At 42.9% G+C, this 15,007-nt stretch overlaps 1 protein-coding gene across 4 annotated transcripts in view; it reads left to right on the plus strand.

The window, feature by feature from the left end:
* gria4b (glutamate receptor, ionotropic, AMPA 4b) overlaps positions 1-15,007 on the plus strand; it is a 248,566-nt gene that overhangs the window by 196,723 nt on the left and 36,836 nt on the right. For all 4 annotated transcript variants that reach the window (XM_070555454.1, XM_070555453.1, XM_054731031.2 and 1 more), the window contains exons 10-11: positions 2,577-2,783; positions 12,359-12,732. In XM_070555454.1, the coding sequence (XP_070411555.1) occupies positions 2,577-2,783; positions 12,359-12,732 (581 nt within the window). The remainder of the gene's footprint in view (positions 1-2,576; positions 2,784-12,358; positions 12,733-15,007) is intronic.

The raw sequence follows: 15,007 nt of genomic DNA on the forward strand, positions 1-15,007 counted from the left end.
GACTGCTTGGATTTTGTGTTTTTATTTATTTAGTTTAATTGTATTTATATTTTAATTGTCATGCCATTCCATGTGTCTGATTTTGTGAAAAAAAAAACATAAGGAAATGGGTTGAAAGAAATGTTTTTTAGTTGGAGAAGCACCTTCCCCAGTTGCAGAGGGGGCAACTTGAGACCCATCTATGATAGCGACCAGCCACTACAGCCACTCCTGTAGGAAGCACCAGTCCACGGGGTGTCTATGGGACACTATACCAACAGTAAAGCCATACAATTAGCCCTTTCTACCTGTAGATCCTCCACCAGGGGGCAGCAGACATGTATAGGACTGGATGTGGCGGGTTTCTGATGAAAGTACTAATCCTGATGCTTCATCTAGATTCTTTAAAGAGACGGTGTGTAGTTTTTAACCGTTAATCTCTGGAAATATCCATGTAGTTAAAATTGATGGTTGGTAAGGTCTTACTCGAATACAAAAATACCTCTTCCTTACAGTGATTTAGGTATGTACTACCCCCTATCGCCAGGGAAAATACAAATTTTCACTTTAGGCCAGAATTGGTTTGATGTAAATTAGCGATGATCTAAAATGAGTTAATTAGCTTTTTATTGCATTAATTTATTAAAAGCTATTAATTTCCACATTTCTTAAAACATGTATATAAAATGCTTCAGAAAAATTAGAGACACACCACTTTCTTTACTAAGTTTTTTAATAAACTAATACATGGCGTAAACTCAGAATACACTCTGCAGTCACTCTGGGTATTTGGCACTAATTCTGCCCTGGCACGACGCCTTCTACACAGCTTGACCCACAGCTCCTCCTATCCACATGTCCTTGAACGTGACTCTTAACCTCAAATTGTTCCCAGTTGTCAGACAAGCACCTCACGCTTTAACGGAGTGTTTGTGAATGGCTCATTAGGGAGAAATTGCGAAGCGATTTGAATTTAAGTGTTGTATAAATGCAGCTGGTCGCAATTTCTCATTGTGGTCGACAAATGTGGATGGTTGAATGCTGCTGTTGATTTGAATAAAACTATTAGTCATTTTGAAATGACTTAATGTGGTCAGAGATTCAGTTTTAGATTCATGCACTTGGTTTCTGTTATGATGGCACCCCAAACATCATGTATTGAGGATATTTCAGGTAGTATTAGGGGTTACTGTAGGTCTCGACAGAGAATGGGGAAGCAGGTTGGTCTTTAATTGTTAATTTCAATGTTTTTATACCAATGTTTCTGCACGTTTTTCCTTTCATTAAAATACAGATAGGCACTGAACAGCTTAGGAATAGCTAGGACAAAAGAATCCTTAATTTATCCAACAACTACAGATTAAAATCTGGCTCCTTAAATATAACATGTAAGACCCTCTTCACTTGATAGGAAAATCTTTTTTGACCAGATCTTCCCTTTCTGACGATCTGGACAAGCCTGATTACCGTAAAGGCTCTAAAGATATTCTCATCAGATAATCCTACCATGTGTGATGTGTTTTGAGCTCTCTGGTCTGTTCGAAAGCACGTCGAGACGGCTGTAGTTTGAGCTTGTGAGATTTCCTGTCTGACCGGAGAATGTTCCATGTGTGTCATTGGATGCTGTGTTGTTTTTGCTGCATTGCTGCACACCAAACACTGTAACATCAAAAATAATAATTTCATGATAATTTATCTGCATGTGTGGGGTCTCATGTCTGGAAATTAGGCCGTCGATGTAAAAGTCTTACCGTGTGAACTGGGCTTAAGGCGGTAAGAAAAGGAGAAAAACATTACCAATAAAGAATTTATGCCTTCTTGCAAACTCTGTCCTGAAAATGTATGTACACAAATTTAACCAAAGCATTTACAAGGAACACGGGGCAGTCTATATACCCCCACCAGAAAAGCAGCTCCACAATCCTTTTCTAGATTCCTGACAGCTGAAACTTGTAGGCTGAGTCCCAAAATGACCCATCTTTGTAATGCAAGCCATTGAGAACACAGGTATTGGGATTGGGTAATTGTACCAATATTGGGGTATCTTAAACATCATTTAATACTGTATTTTGTTCTCTCCCTTATCAAGTACCAACTGGAAAAGTTGTGTGTAAATAAAGTACTTCCTGTACAATTTCCTGTGGTACTCCTACCATTAAGCAGTTTTAAAATGATGCCTACTGTGTAGGAGTGAGACTGCAGTAACCATGGTGCTTTAAAATGCTTTTAAACCTCATGCAGTAATTAGAAAAAATAAAATACATCAAACAATATAGAAATCCATTTATTGAGTATACTGCATTATATGGAAAACATAACAGTTGCAATGGTAACAAAAATCAATGAGGTTTGCTTCTTCCAGTCAACGAGTTCAGCTTAACTAAGCCCAGAAAAAAGTGTTAAAGCATTTTTACTTAATAGTCTGTGACATGCTTTTCGGTTTTCTGGGTTTATGCCAACGTCTGTCAGTTAAGTGCCATGATGCCGTTTGTATCATCATCACAAGATAGTAGGACAAAACCAACTCATCTGAAACACTTGCTGCCTCCTGCCTGTGAGTCTGACGCTTGGTTCAACGGTTGTGGTCCTCTGTGTAGGAGGGTCCCTATGTGATGCTAAAGAAGAACTGGGAGATGTACGAGGGAAACGACCAGTATGAAGGCTACTGTGTGGATTTGGCTTCTGAGATCGCCAAACACATCGGGATCAAGTACAAGATTTCCATCGTTCCCGATGGGAAGTACGGCGCCAGGGATCCAGAGACGAAGATCTGGAACGGGATGGTTGGGGAGCTGGTGTACGGGGTATGTTCTTTTTTTTTTACCACAAATTGTTCTAGTCATGTGGTTAAGAGTGTGGAGTAAACCAGCATTTCCAATCTGGATCTTTGATCCACAATTCTGCATGTTTTGCTGCTTTTACAATCCATTCTGCAGAACTTCATGACAAAGCTGCTGAGTTTTACTAAAACAGACACATTTGAAACACAAAGGACTGTGTCTCATCGCCAGGACTGAAAAACACTAATGACGTCTTCACATCTGGCCTAGCCCAGTCCGGGCTTTGTATTGTCGGCCCACCCCTGCTAGGGTTCACACCGTGAAGTCTGAGGTTCACACAGCCTTCTCAGGAACGCAGATGTCTCCAAGCTTGTGGGCGGGGCAAAATAAACAAAAATGTTCGTGAATAGTGTTGTTTTTGGAGACTCTGATACACTCCATTCCAGATCTTCCCTTTCTGACAATCTGGACAAGCCTGCTTACTTTAAAGGCTCTAAAGATAATCTCATCAGATAATCCTACCATGTGTGATGTGTTCTGAGCTCTCTGGTCTGTTCGAAAGCACGTCAAGACGGCTGTGTAGGAGAGAGACTGCAGTTAGTGTGGTGCTTCTGATGAAACATGCTTCCAACTTTGTCACTGCGTTCAGAGGGCTCCCTCTATAGGTAGGCGTGAAGCCAGCCAATCAGTCAGTAGTGGGTGTGTTGAGTCAGCTTGGCACGAAGCAAGAACTCTCCAGAATCCGCAGGATTATGGATTTACAGACTCTAACTTAATGTCTTAATTAACTGCAACTGGTGGTGACTAGTTAGACACAAAAGTATACGAATTAATGCAAATTTTCAGTCACAATTAAATGAGTTAGGCAAGTCGTACTAGGCGTATGATGTTATAGAAAACCACCTGCAGATGTGCAGATTTGATGAGACAAAGTGTTGTTTATGTCTTGTTTTCATGCTGTTTGTATTCATGAATGAAGGATAAATGACCCGCACTTGTGTAGCGCCTTTCAGAGTCAAAGGACTCCAAAGCGCTTTACACTACAGTGTATCATTCATCCATTCACACACACACATTCACATGCTGGTGGTGATGAGCTATGATGTAGCCACAGCTGCCCTGGGGCTTCCTGACAGGGGCGAGGCTGCGAACCACTGCCGCCACCAGTGGCCTAAGTGTCTTGCCCAAGGACACAACAGCAGCACTCTCTGCTGGGACTGAACCTACAACCTCTGATTACCGAACAACAGACTCTACCTCCTTAGCTACTGCTTCCCCCAGTTCAAGCTTCAAAGTTCAAAGTTGTGTTGCCAAGTCCTCTCAAAGTCATCTTACATTCCCCAAACTTTGTTAAAATTAAATCAAACTCTGACCTCTGTTCAGACGGCAAAGCTGATGTTCAAATTATTTCAAGAGTTCAAAATTTCAGCGACACAACATCAAGGCCCTGGGAGTTGCTTAGGAGATTGAAAACTTGCAGATGTTTTGAAACATTTTGCAAACTCTCATTCAAATGCTGAAATGCACGTTGTCTTCTTAAACTTTTGCTATCCACTATCTTCCATTGGGAAAATATGTTTGAATTTCTAAAGGAAATGTAAAATATAAGCAAATGATAAACGGTGACCCTCAAAAGCTCTTGATGCTGATGAAATTGGGCAAAATAAAATATAAGAACTTTATTGAAAGACACCAAACAATATTTTGAGTCAAAGAATGTATTTAGATAACAACTAAGGAAATGTACAGACGAACACCACGTTAATACAAACAGATGTGGCTTCACATATAAGAACTGCTCTATATTTAGTCGGTCCGATGTTGGTTTTATGCAGTTTCACATTCTTTACAAAACAAAGATAATATGGTGTTTTATTAACAAATTACAATTATAAAGAAAACATTCAGGTGTTAACAAACAAGAATTTATTAACAAAACTGCTGATGTCTTTCAAAAACGTGTGTGTGAAAGCCGAGTGGATTTGCAGTCATGTGACGCCATCAGCAGTCGAAGGACCCCGAGCCGATCCTGCACCGACACTGGCTCAAGAAATGAGCATCAAAGTTTCTCTGGGGTCTTTTATTTTGCTTTTATTTTATTACCCAATTATTTCATGGCAATATGAATTTAAAATGTTTAGTTTAAAAAACCACCACGTTGATATTTATGTCAGCATTTACAATTAATGTATTGTTATATTTGATTCTAAATATGTGGTCAAATTTGGGTACGGAAGCCCATTTCACATCAATACCTCATATTTGGAAAATTTCAAGGTGTCCTTACTGTCATGTAAATATAATTTATCTTTGTCGTTTTATACGATTTCTCAGTTTGTTTGCAAAACGACCGGACCAATCACGCTCCGTCTGCAAATGCCGTTTTCATGTGTTTGTTGTGGATAATTGAGCCCACCTGAAATGAAAACGTGAGCCTTTAGAGCAGGACTTTATTCTTTGATAGGGTTAAAGAGAAGTGGAGGTGTGGTGCTTGTTAAAGCTTGTTAAAAAGGTGGCATTTGATTGGGCATTGACGCCTGTTTCTACTGCTGACCTCGCTATGGTTAAAAAAGATGCATAAACATGAGATAATGTAGGCTTTTCAGGAGCTCTTTGTGCATTTTTGGAAGAAAAGCTCTAACCAGATAATCAGGTATGACCTTTATGTTTAGTTAGGATCTAATTCTCATTTTTTGTAATTCATGTCAACATCCCTGCAAACAGTCAACGTCACATGGATGTGCAGATCATGTCTACAGGGAGTGCAGAATTATTAGGCAAATGAGTATTTTGTCCACATCATCCTCTTCATGCATGTTGTCTTACTCCAAGCTGTATAGGCTCGAAAGCCTACTACCAGTTAAGCATATTAGGTGATGTGCATCTCTGTAATGAGAAGGGGTGTGGTCTAATGACATCAACACCCTATATCAGGTGTGCATAATTATTAGGTAACTTCCTTTCCTTTGGTAAAATGGGTCAAAAGAAGGACTTGACAGGCTCAGAAAGGTCAAAAATAGTGAGATATGTTGCAGAGGGATGCAGCAGTCTTAAAACTGCAAAGCTTCTGAAGCGTGATCATTGAACAATCAAGCGTTTCATTCAAAATAGTCAACAGGGTCGCAAGAAGCGTGTGGACAAACCAAGGTGCAAAATAACTGCCCGTGAACTGAGAAAAGTCAAGCGTGCAGCTGCCAAGATGCCACTTGCCACCAGTTTGGCCGTATTTCAGAGCTGCAACATCACTGGTGTGCCCAAAAGCACAAGGTGTGCAATCCTCAGAGACATGGCCAAGGTAAGAAAGGCTGAAAGACGACCACCACTGAACAAGACACACAAGCTGAAACGTCAAGACTGGGCCAAGAAATATCTCCAGACTGATTTTTCTAAGGTTTTATGGACTGATGAAATGAGAGTGAGTCTTGATGGGCCAGATGGATGGGCCCGTGGCTGGACTGGTAAAGGGCAGAGAGCTCCAGTCTGACTCAGACACCAGCAAGGTGGAGGTGGAGTACTGGTTTGGGCTGGTGTCATCAAAGATGAGCTTGTGGGGCCTTTTCGGGTTGAGGATGGAGTCGAGCTCAACTCCCAGTCCTACTGCCAGTTTCTGGAAGACACCTTCTTCAAGCAGTGGTACAGGAAGAAGTCTGCATCCTTCAAGAAAAACATGATGTTCTTGCAGGACAATGCTCCATCACACGCGTCCAAGTACTCCACAGCGTGGCTGGCAAGAAAGGGTATAAAAGAAGAAAAACTAATGACATGGCCTCCTTGTTCACCTGATCTGAACCCCGTTGAGAACCTGTGGTCCATCATCACATGTGAGATTTACGAGGGAAAACGGTACACCTCTCTGAACCGTGTCTGGGAGGCTGTGGTTGCTGCTGCACGCAATGTTGATGGTGAACAGATCAAAACACTGACAGAATCCATGGACGGCAGGCTTTTGAGTGTCCTTGCAAAGAAAGGTGGCTATATTGGTCTTTGTTAACTAGCAGTGTTAGAAGAAATACTAGTTTGGATTACTTTTAAAAGTGACAAATAAAATAAAACATAAGCAGCTGTTACAAGGTTTTGCTTATGAATTAAAGGAAAGGACTCAGCATCGGGGTAATGCCTCAGTAGTCACAAATCCTAGATCAAATGAACAAATAGACACCAGTAATGACAATGTAAGGCAGAGCTACTAAAAGGTATGAGGAGGAATACTCAAATGGAACGGGCAACATGGTTCACATCTTCACTGAAGTTGAGCAGCCACAGACGTCATATATGTAGACACCCCGAGGACTGGCGCTGCCATAGTGGCTGGCTGCCATCTTGGATGGGTCTCCATTCGCCCCCAGTGCATTTGTCTATATGGAGGAAGGTGCTTACTCAGGTAAAAAACACATTGTATTATGCATTTTTACTAAATCAGACAAATGGTATGGTATGATAGATATAATATAAATCTAATTAAATAAATATAAAAAATAAAATTTAAAATCCCAACAGATAGACCAGACAAGTCCCAGAAAAGTCCCATGTGATCTATTTTCAATAGTGCGCCGATTGTTGCAATCGTTGGCTGTACAAAAACAGGCATAGTTGCTCATTCTGCATTGATTTCCAGTTGAGTTTGAAGAGAAGGAGCAATGTGGTTTTCGTCCTGGCCATGGCACACTGGACCATCTCTAAACCCTTAGGGGGATCCTGGAGGGTGCGTGGGAATTTGCCCTACCAATCTACATGTGTTTTGTGGATTTGGAGAAGGCGTTTGATGGCGTCCCTCGGGAGGCCCTGTGGGGGGTACTCCAGGAGTATGGGGTACCAGGCCCTCTGATATGGGCTGTTAGATCCCTGTATGACTAGTGTCAAAGCTTGGTCCGCATTGCCGGCAGCAAGTCGGGCTCGTTCCCAGTGAGAGTTGGACTCCGCCAAGGCTGCCCTTTGTCACCGGTTCTGTTTGTAACCTTAATGGACAGGATTTCTAGGTGCAGCCAAAGTGTGGAGGGCATCCATTTTGGTGGCCTGAGGATCAGATCTCTGCTTTTTGCAGATGATGTGGTCCTGTTGGCTTCATCAGAACGTGATCTTCAACTTTCGCTAGAGCGTTTTGCAGCTGAGTGTGAAGCAGCTGGGATGAGAATCATCTCCTCTAAATCTGAGACCACGGTCTTGGTTTGGGAAAGGGTAGAATGCCTTCTCCGGGTCAGGGACGAGGTCCTGCCACAAGTGGAGGAGTTTAATTATCTCTGGGTCTTGTTCACGAGTGAGGGAAAACTGGAGCGTGAGATCGATAGGTGGATCGGTGCTGCATCTGCAGTGATGCGGGCGTTGTACCGGTCTGCCGTGGTGAAGAGGGAGCTGAGTCAGAATGTGAAGCTCTCGATTTAATGGTCAATCAACGTTCCTACCCTCACCTATGGTCATGAGCTTTGGGTAGTGACCGAAAGAACAAGATCGCGGATACAAGCGGCCGAAATTAGTTTTCTCTGCAGAGTGGCTGGGCTCTCCCTTAGAGATAGGGTGAGAAGCTTGGTCATCCGGGAGGGGCTCGGAGTAGATTTGCTGCTCCTCTACATCGAGAGGAGCCAGTTGAGGTGGCTCGGGCATCTGGTCAGGATGCCTCCTGGACGCCTCCCTGGTGAGGTTTTCCGGGCACGTCCAACTGGTAGGAGGCCTGAACGTTTACCTTGGACACGGTGGAGGGACTATGTCTCTCACCTGGCCAGGGAACGCCTTGGGATTTCCCTGAAGGAGCTGGCCCAAGTGGCTGGGGAGAGGGAAGTCTGGGCCTCTCGACTTAGGCTACTGCCCCCACGACCCGACCCTGGATAAGTGGATGAAGATGGATGGATGGATGGATGGATGGATGGATGGATGGAATGAGGGACCCATCTAATATGGCAGTGATGCTGTTACATTTTTCAGCGCCCAATGGGGATATACATATTCGTGCCTATGTGCAACAAGCAGCTGACCTGGGAGAATCTAAACAAGCCAGTGGAAATACATTCATAGCAGCATGTTTAGGTTACATGAAATAGAAATGTGTTTTTTAACAGGTTTAAAAATCCCCACCAAATTCTAGCCTGGTGAATTAGACCAAATTCTGCAAATTTGTGTTATGAAAATATGTGGCGTTATGTACGTTACCAAAAAAGATGAAATAACTGAAAACGTGTTTTATGTTCTATTTTCTTCTAAATAGCCACCATTGCCTCTGATTACTGCTTTGCACACTCTTTGCATTCTCTTGATGAGAGAATATAAAACATGTTTTCTGTTACTTCACCTTTTCTGGTTAAGTACATAACTCCACATGTGTTCATTCAGTTTTGATGCCTTCAGTGAGAATCTACTAATGTAAATGGTCATGAAAATAAAGAAAACACATTGAATGAGGTGTGTCCGAACTTTTGGCCTGTACTGTACATATATATATATATATATATATATATATATATATATATATATATATATATATATATACAGTGGGGCAAAAAAGTATTTAGTCAGCCACCGATTGTGCAAGTTCTCCCACTTAAAATGATGACAGAGGTCAGTAATTTTCATCATAGGTACACTTCAACTGTGAGAGACAGAATGTGAAAACAAATCCATGAATTCACATGGCAGGATTTTTAAAGAATTTATTTGTAAATCAGGGTGGAAAATAAGTATTTGGTCAATAACAAAAAATCAACTCAATACTTTGTAACATAACCTTTGTTGGCAATAACAGAGGTCAAACGATTACTATAGGTCTTTACCAGGTTTGCACACACAGTAGCTGGTATTTTGGCCCATTCCTCCATGCAGATCTTCTCGAGAGCAGTGATGTTTTGGGGCTGTCGCCGAGCAACACGGACTTTCAACTCCCTCCACAGATTTTCTATGGGGTTGAGGTCTGGAGACTGGCTAGGCCACTCCAGGACTTTCAAATGCTTCTTACGGAGCCACTCCTTTGTTGCCCGGGCGGTGTGTTTGGGATCATTGTCGTGTTGGAAGACCCAGCCACGTTTCATCTTCAAAGCTCTCACTGATGGAAGGAGGTTTTGGCTCAGAATCTCACGATACATGGCCCCATTCATTCTGTCCTTAACACGGATCAGTCTTCCTGTCCCCTTAGCAGAAAAACAGCCCCAAAGCATGATGTTCCCACCCCCATGCTTCACAGTAGGTATGGTGTTCTTGGGATGCAACTCAGTATTCTTCTTCCTCCAAACACGACGAGTTGAGTTTATACCAAAAAGTTCTACTTTGGTTTCATCTGACCACATGACATTCTCCCAATCCTCTGCTGTATCATCCATGTGCTCTCTGGCAAACTTCAGACGGGCCTGGACATGCACTGGCTTCAACAGCGGAACACGTCTGGCACTGCAGGATTTGATTCCCTGCCATTGTAGTGTGTTACTGATGGTGACCTTTGTTACTGTGGTCCCAGCTCTCTGCAGGTCATTCACCAGGTCCCCCCGTGTGGTTCTGGGATTCTTGCTCACCGTTCTCATGATCATTTTGACCCCACGGGATGAGATCTTGCGTGGAGCCCCAGATCGAGGGAGATTATCAGTGGTCTTGTATGTCTTCCATTTTCTGATAATTGCTCCCACAGTTGATTTTTTCACACCAAGCTGCTTGCCTATTGTAGATTCCCTCTTCCCAGTCTGGTGCAGGTCTACAATTCTTTTCCTGGTGTCCTTCGAAAGCTCTTTGGTCTTGGCCATAGTGGAGTTTGGAGTCTGACTGTTTGAGGCTGTGGACAGGTGTCTTTTATACAGATCATGAGTTCAAACAGGTGCCATTAATACAGGTAACGAGTGGAGGACAGAAAAGCTTCTTCAAGAGGACGTTACAGGTCTGTGAGAGCCAGAGATTTTCCTTGTTTGAAGTGACCAAATACTTATTTTCCACCCTGATTTACAAATAAATTCTTTAAAAATCCTGCCATGGGAATTCATGGATTTTTTTTTCACATTCTGTCTCTCACAGTTGAAGTGTACCTATGATGTAAATTACTGACCTCTGTCATCATTTTAAGTGGGAGAACTTGCACAATCGCTGGCTGACTAAGTACTTTTTTGCCCCACTGTGTGTATATATATATATATATATATATATATATATATATATATATATATATATATATATATATATATATATATATATATGCGTGTGTGTGTGTGAGTGTCATGACTCCCAACCCTTCACCCTCCTCAGCCTTCATGCAGCACACCTGGTCTCATCATCAAACCCCAGCCAAGCCCTGTTTCCCTGACTACCACAATCAGCTTCATCCACTTCACCTGCTTCTGACTCCTCAGCTCATCACTCACACCTGTTTCCTCTGCTACAAAAGAACCAGCCGTCCAAGCATTCAGTGCCAGATTATTGAAGACTTTGTGCCAGTAAATTCTCCAGCAATTCACCCTGCCTGATCTCTGCCTCCGGACCTCGTTTTTCTCCCGACCCCTGCCTGAACGCTGCCTGCCTCCACGACCTTCACCTGTCCTCTACCTCGCCTCTTGCCTGTTCCCCGTATCTGCATGTCCGATCTGGTTTTTACCCTCGCCTCCTCTCCGACTCTGTCTCCAGCCTCGCCCAACTCTGGTAACTCTGCTTCAAATAAAGATTATATTTTTACTGTGTTTGGCGTCTTCACGGGTCTTCCTAGTTCAGTTCATGACAACATATACATATACATTTTTCCATCAGTTTCACTTTTACATAAACTTTTATAATAGCATAATAGCGTTGGCTCTATTAGGAATTAGGTCAGTATCAGAGTCTACTTATCCATAATGAGGTCATTCAAAGAGGTATTTATAATGGGAAAGGTTGTTATTGTTAATAAAAGTGAAGAACCATTCATGTGTAAAGAAAAAGCCTCCTTTTTAGGGTAAAGTAGTTTTTTTCAACATTTTCCCTTGAAATTAAGATTTTAAATAAGACTTGGGGTAAAAAAGGAAAGTAACATGAAGAATAAGCTGTCCCAGTCAGTGGAACGGCTGCAGAAACAGTTTATGCAACATTCATGGCAACATTTGGAGACACAGAAATCGTCAGCACTTTCAAATCCGAGACGTTTCCACTGAAGTCCATTCATTTCTTCTCAACTTTCCCTGAAAAGACCTAAATATTGTCCTCTTTTTAACCTGTCCCGTATTTTAGCATACATCAGTGCCTCCAGGCTGTCATCTTAGAGCATTTTGCTGAGCATATAGGAACTGAAATCTCTTTCATTTTCACTCCTCTGGTTCTGTTTTCTTCATAAGAGCGAGATGGCTGTAATGAAAGTTTAAGTCCTCTCTGAGAGTAAGCCCTCTGCTTCCAAGCCGGGTGGACGGGGTTGCTGAGGCACAAGCTGTAATCTGGTTTTTGGATTTTCAAAGAGCCAGTTTGCACTTTTCCACAGATGCATAATCCGAGAGGTCGCAGTATACTATTTTTTGCTGTCCTCTGATGTAATCATATTTCAATGGCGTTATTTTACCCTCTCTGCTGATTCTTCTGAAGTTCTGTCTTTGGATTGATTCTCATGTTCTTTTTGTTTTATGTTCATGTTTGTTTGGATTTCTATGTAATTAAATTTTCCGTTTAAATTCCCACAGAAAGCGGAAATCGCTGTGGCCCCTTTGACCATCACGCTGGTCCGGGAGGAGGTGATTGATTTCTCCAAACCTTTCATGTCACTTGGAATTTCCATTATGATTAAGAAGCCCCAGAAGTCTAAACCGGGGGTTTTCTCCTTCCTGGACCCGTTGGCCTACGAGATCTGGATGTGCATCGTGTTCGCCTATATTGGTGTGAGCGTGGTGCTCTTCCTGGTCAGCCGCTTCAGCCCGTATGAATGGCACACCGAGGAGCCCGAAGAGGGCACCGACGGTCCGCCAAGCGACCAGCCCCCCAATGAGTTTGGCATCTTCAACTCTCTGTGGTTCTCCCTGGGCGCCTTCATGCAGCAGGGCTGTGACATCTCCCCCAGGTAACACACACTCACACACTTTTGAACCAAACAGCATTTCCTCCAAACTCAACATGGCCCCTCGGGGCCTTTTACGTGACCTCCAGATAAATTCAAATCCCAGTCTGACATCACGTGAGCCTGCATTGTGCAAACGAAGTACCGGCTCGCTGAGTGTCGTGTGCCTAACCCCAAAATTCCACTATCTCCACTCCGCCCCGCTCTCCGCAGCCGCTCGCTTCCGAACTCAAATTATACTGTACCCGCTCTACAACGCTCCGCTCCGGTGCGGAGACCTGAGGTGCGCAAACAGGAATGCGCGGGATTTTCGAGATCTTGCGATACAGTCCGAGCAATAAACGCGGAAGTTAGATCCAAACACCCGTTGTGTGGGAGAAGCATCGGCATGAACTGTTTAATCTGCCCATCATTTGTGTTGAGAGATCAGCAGTGCTTGGATCAACACAGGGTGACTACTTTGATAGTAGAAACTGTATTTATGGCTTACTTTTGTGTATTTAAACTTCAGCCGCCATTGATAGTTTTTAAAAGTTGTTAAACCTGTGCATATGAAACAAAAAACACCTTTTGTTTATCGATTTATTGTGAAATAACGGTAGTTGTGCTTGCTCCCTTTCCTGTTGGGCGGTTGTGATTCCTGTCCATTGACTGCGGAGGTGCACCGCACGGCCGCAGTAGTGGAACAGCTCTGATTGACTACAATGGGACCGATTTTGCTGCAGAGTTCGTGCCGGAGCGGAGCGGAGATAGTGGAATTTTGGGGTAAATCCTGTCCCTGTCGATGAAACTGGGGCCGGCATCAATGTTTCAAACGTGTGTGATGGATGTAAACAGAAACTGAATGAATGTTGACAACCTGCTGTGAAGAGCAGCAGTTTGTGGCAGAATGGTAAAAGAAACGTCGACATCCTTGGCAGATGGACAAAGATGGATTAAAACCTACCATCTAAATCTTTACATTTTTAACCTAAAGGTGTCATCCTTTCCAAAAATGTTGGAATTATTCCTTTAAACTGGAATATTTTACACATTTTTCCTGTTTATTAGTTCTAAAATATTACTAGTTTGCATGATTATGGTTCAGGTGCATTGAACAGTGGTATTAAGTAAGATGTGTTTAGTGTGTGTGCTTTTATCTGTTGCTTGGTAATACTTGCTGCCGTGTGCTTCAGCTGTGGTCTTGTCCCTGTTTTTTGGTGTGTTTGATGGAGAAAGCCTCTAAGGGTGTTAATTTGCGTCTTCGTTCTGTGGCCCGTGTCCGTTGTGCTTGAGTCTGGTCGAGTCAGTCGGTGTGTCTACGTGTGCATCTAAGTCGATCTACAGTAATAAACGTGGAGCCTTTATTCGAGGTTGCATGTACATTAGAAAAGCAAATTCTTGAATGAAGTGCGACATGCACCTTTTCACGTCAGCATTCTTCCGGTTAGCATACAGTAACATAAATAGTAAACAAATGCTGGCAGGAGTTAAAACAGGATCTTCACAATGGCACAGCTTATTTAGTACGTACTGTACTGGTTGATGGTTTTGTACGCGTCCACTGCTTCTGCTGTTTCATTCCAGAAGGCGAGTGTCCAACCGGTCACAGCTCGACTGAGCCTTTTACATTCAGAGGAAGTCTGGTTCCAACTGCATTATCTGGGTTCTTCAGCCCGATTAGAGCCAGTTCTTCTTCAGCCTGACTAACATGTTTACATGCATTTAAAAAAACATCAGTCTATTTAAGCCAACTGTTTGGGCTCCCAAATTTCAGCCTGTCTGTTTGGTTTTCTCACACTGCATGTAAACAAACTATTGCCTTGGTCCGGCTGAAGTTGGACTTTTAAATGCACGAATACACCTCAAGTAAAACTGAACTAGACTACTTATAATCAAGCTAAGGCACCCAGATAGTGATGTGGTTAGATAACCGAACTACTCCGAAATTACAAAAGCATGGAGTACCCGCTCCAGGTGGGCTCTTGACAGCATAGGCTTGACTTTTGCAAGGCGTCTCAGGTGAAAGAAACTGGACCGGATCACAGAGTTGATGTGAGCATCAAATTTAAATCCAGCGTCAATTTTCACACCCAAACTGGTGACAACTGGTTTTGAGTAGGGAGAAAGAGGGCCAAGATCAACGTAATGACCCACAGCCCTGCTGTTGGGGTGAAAAACAATGAGCTCTGTCTTTCCCTCATTCAGATGTAGAACGTTGGCCATTAGCCAAGACTTCACCTCGTTAATACAGGACACAAAGGACTGGATAGAGTGACCTTTCTCCTGACACAATGGA

The sequence above is a fragment of the Nothobranchius furzeri genome, chromosome 10 (genome assembly GCF_043380555.1).
Source record: "Nothobranchius furzeri strain GRZ-AD chromosome 10, NfurGRZ-RIMD1, whole genome shotgun sequence".
NCBI lineage: Eukaryota > Metazoa > Chordata > Actinopteri > Cyprinodontiformes > Nothobranchiidae > Nothobranchius > Nothobranchius furzeri.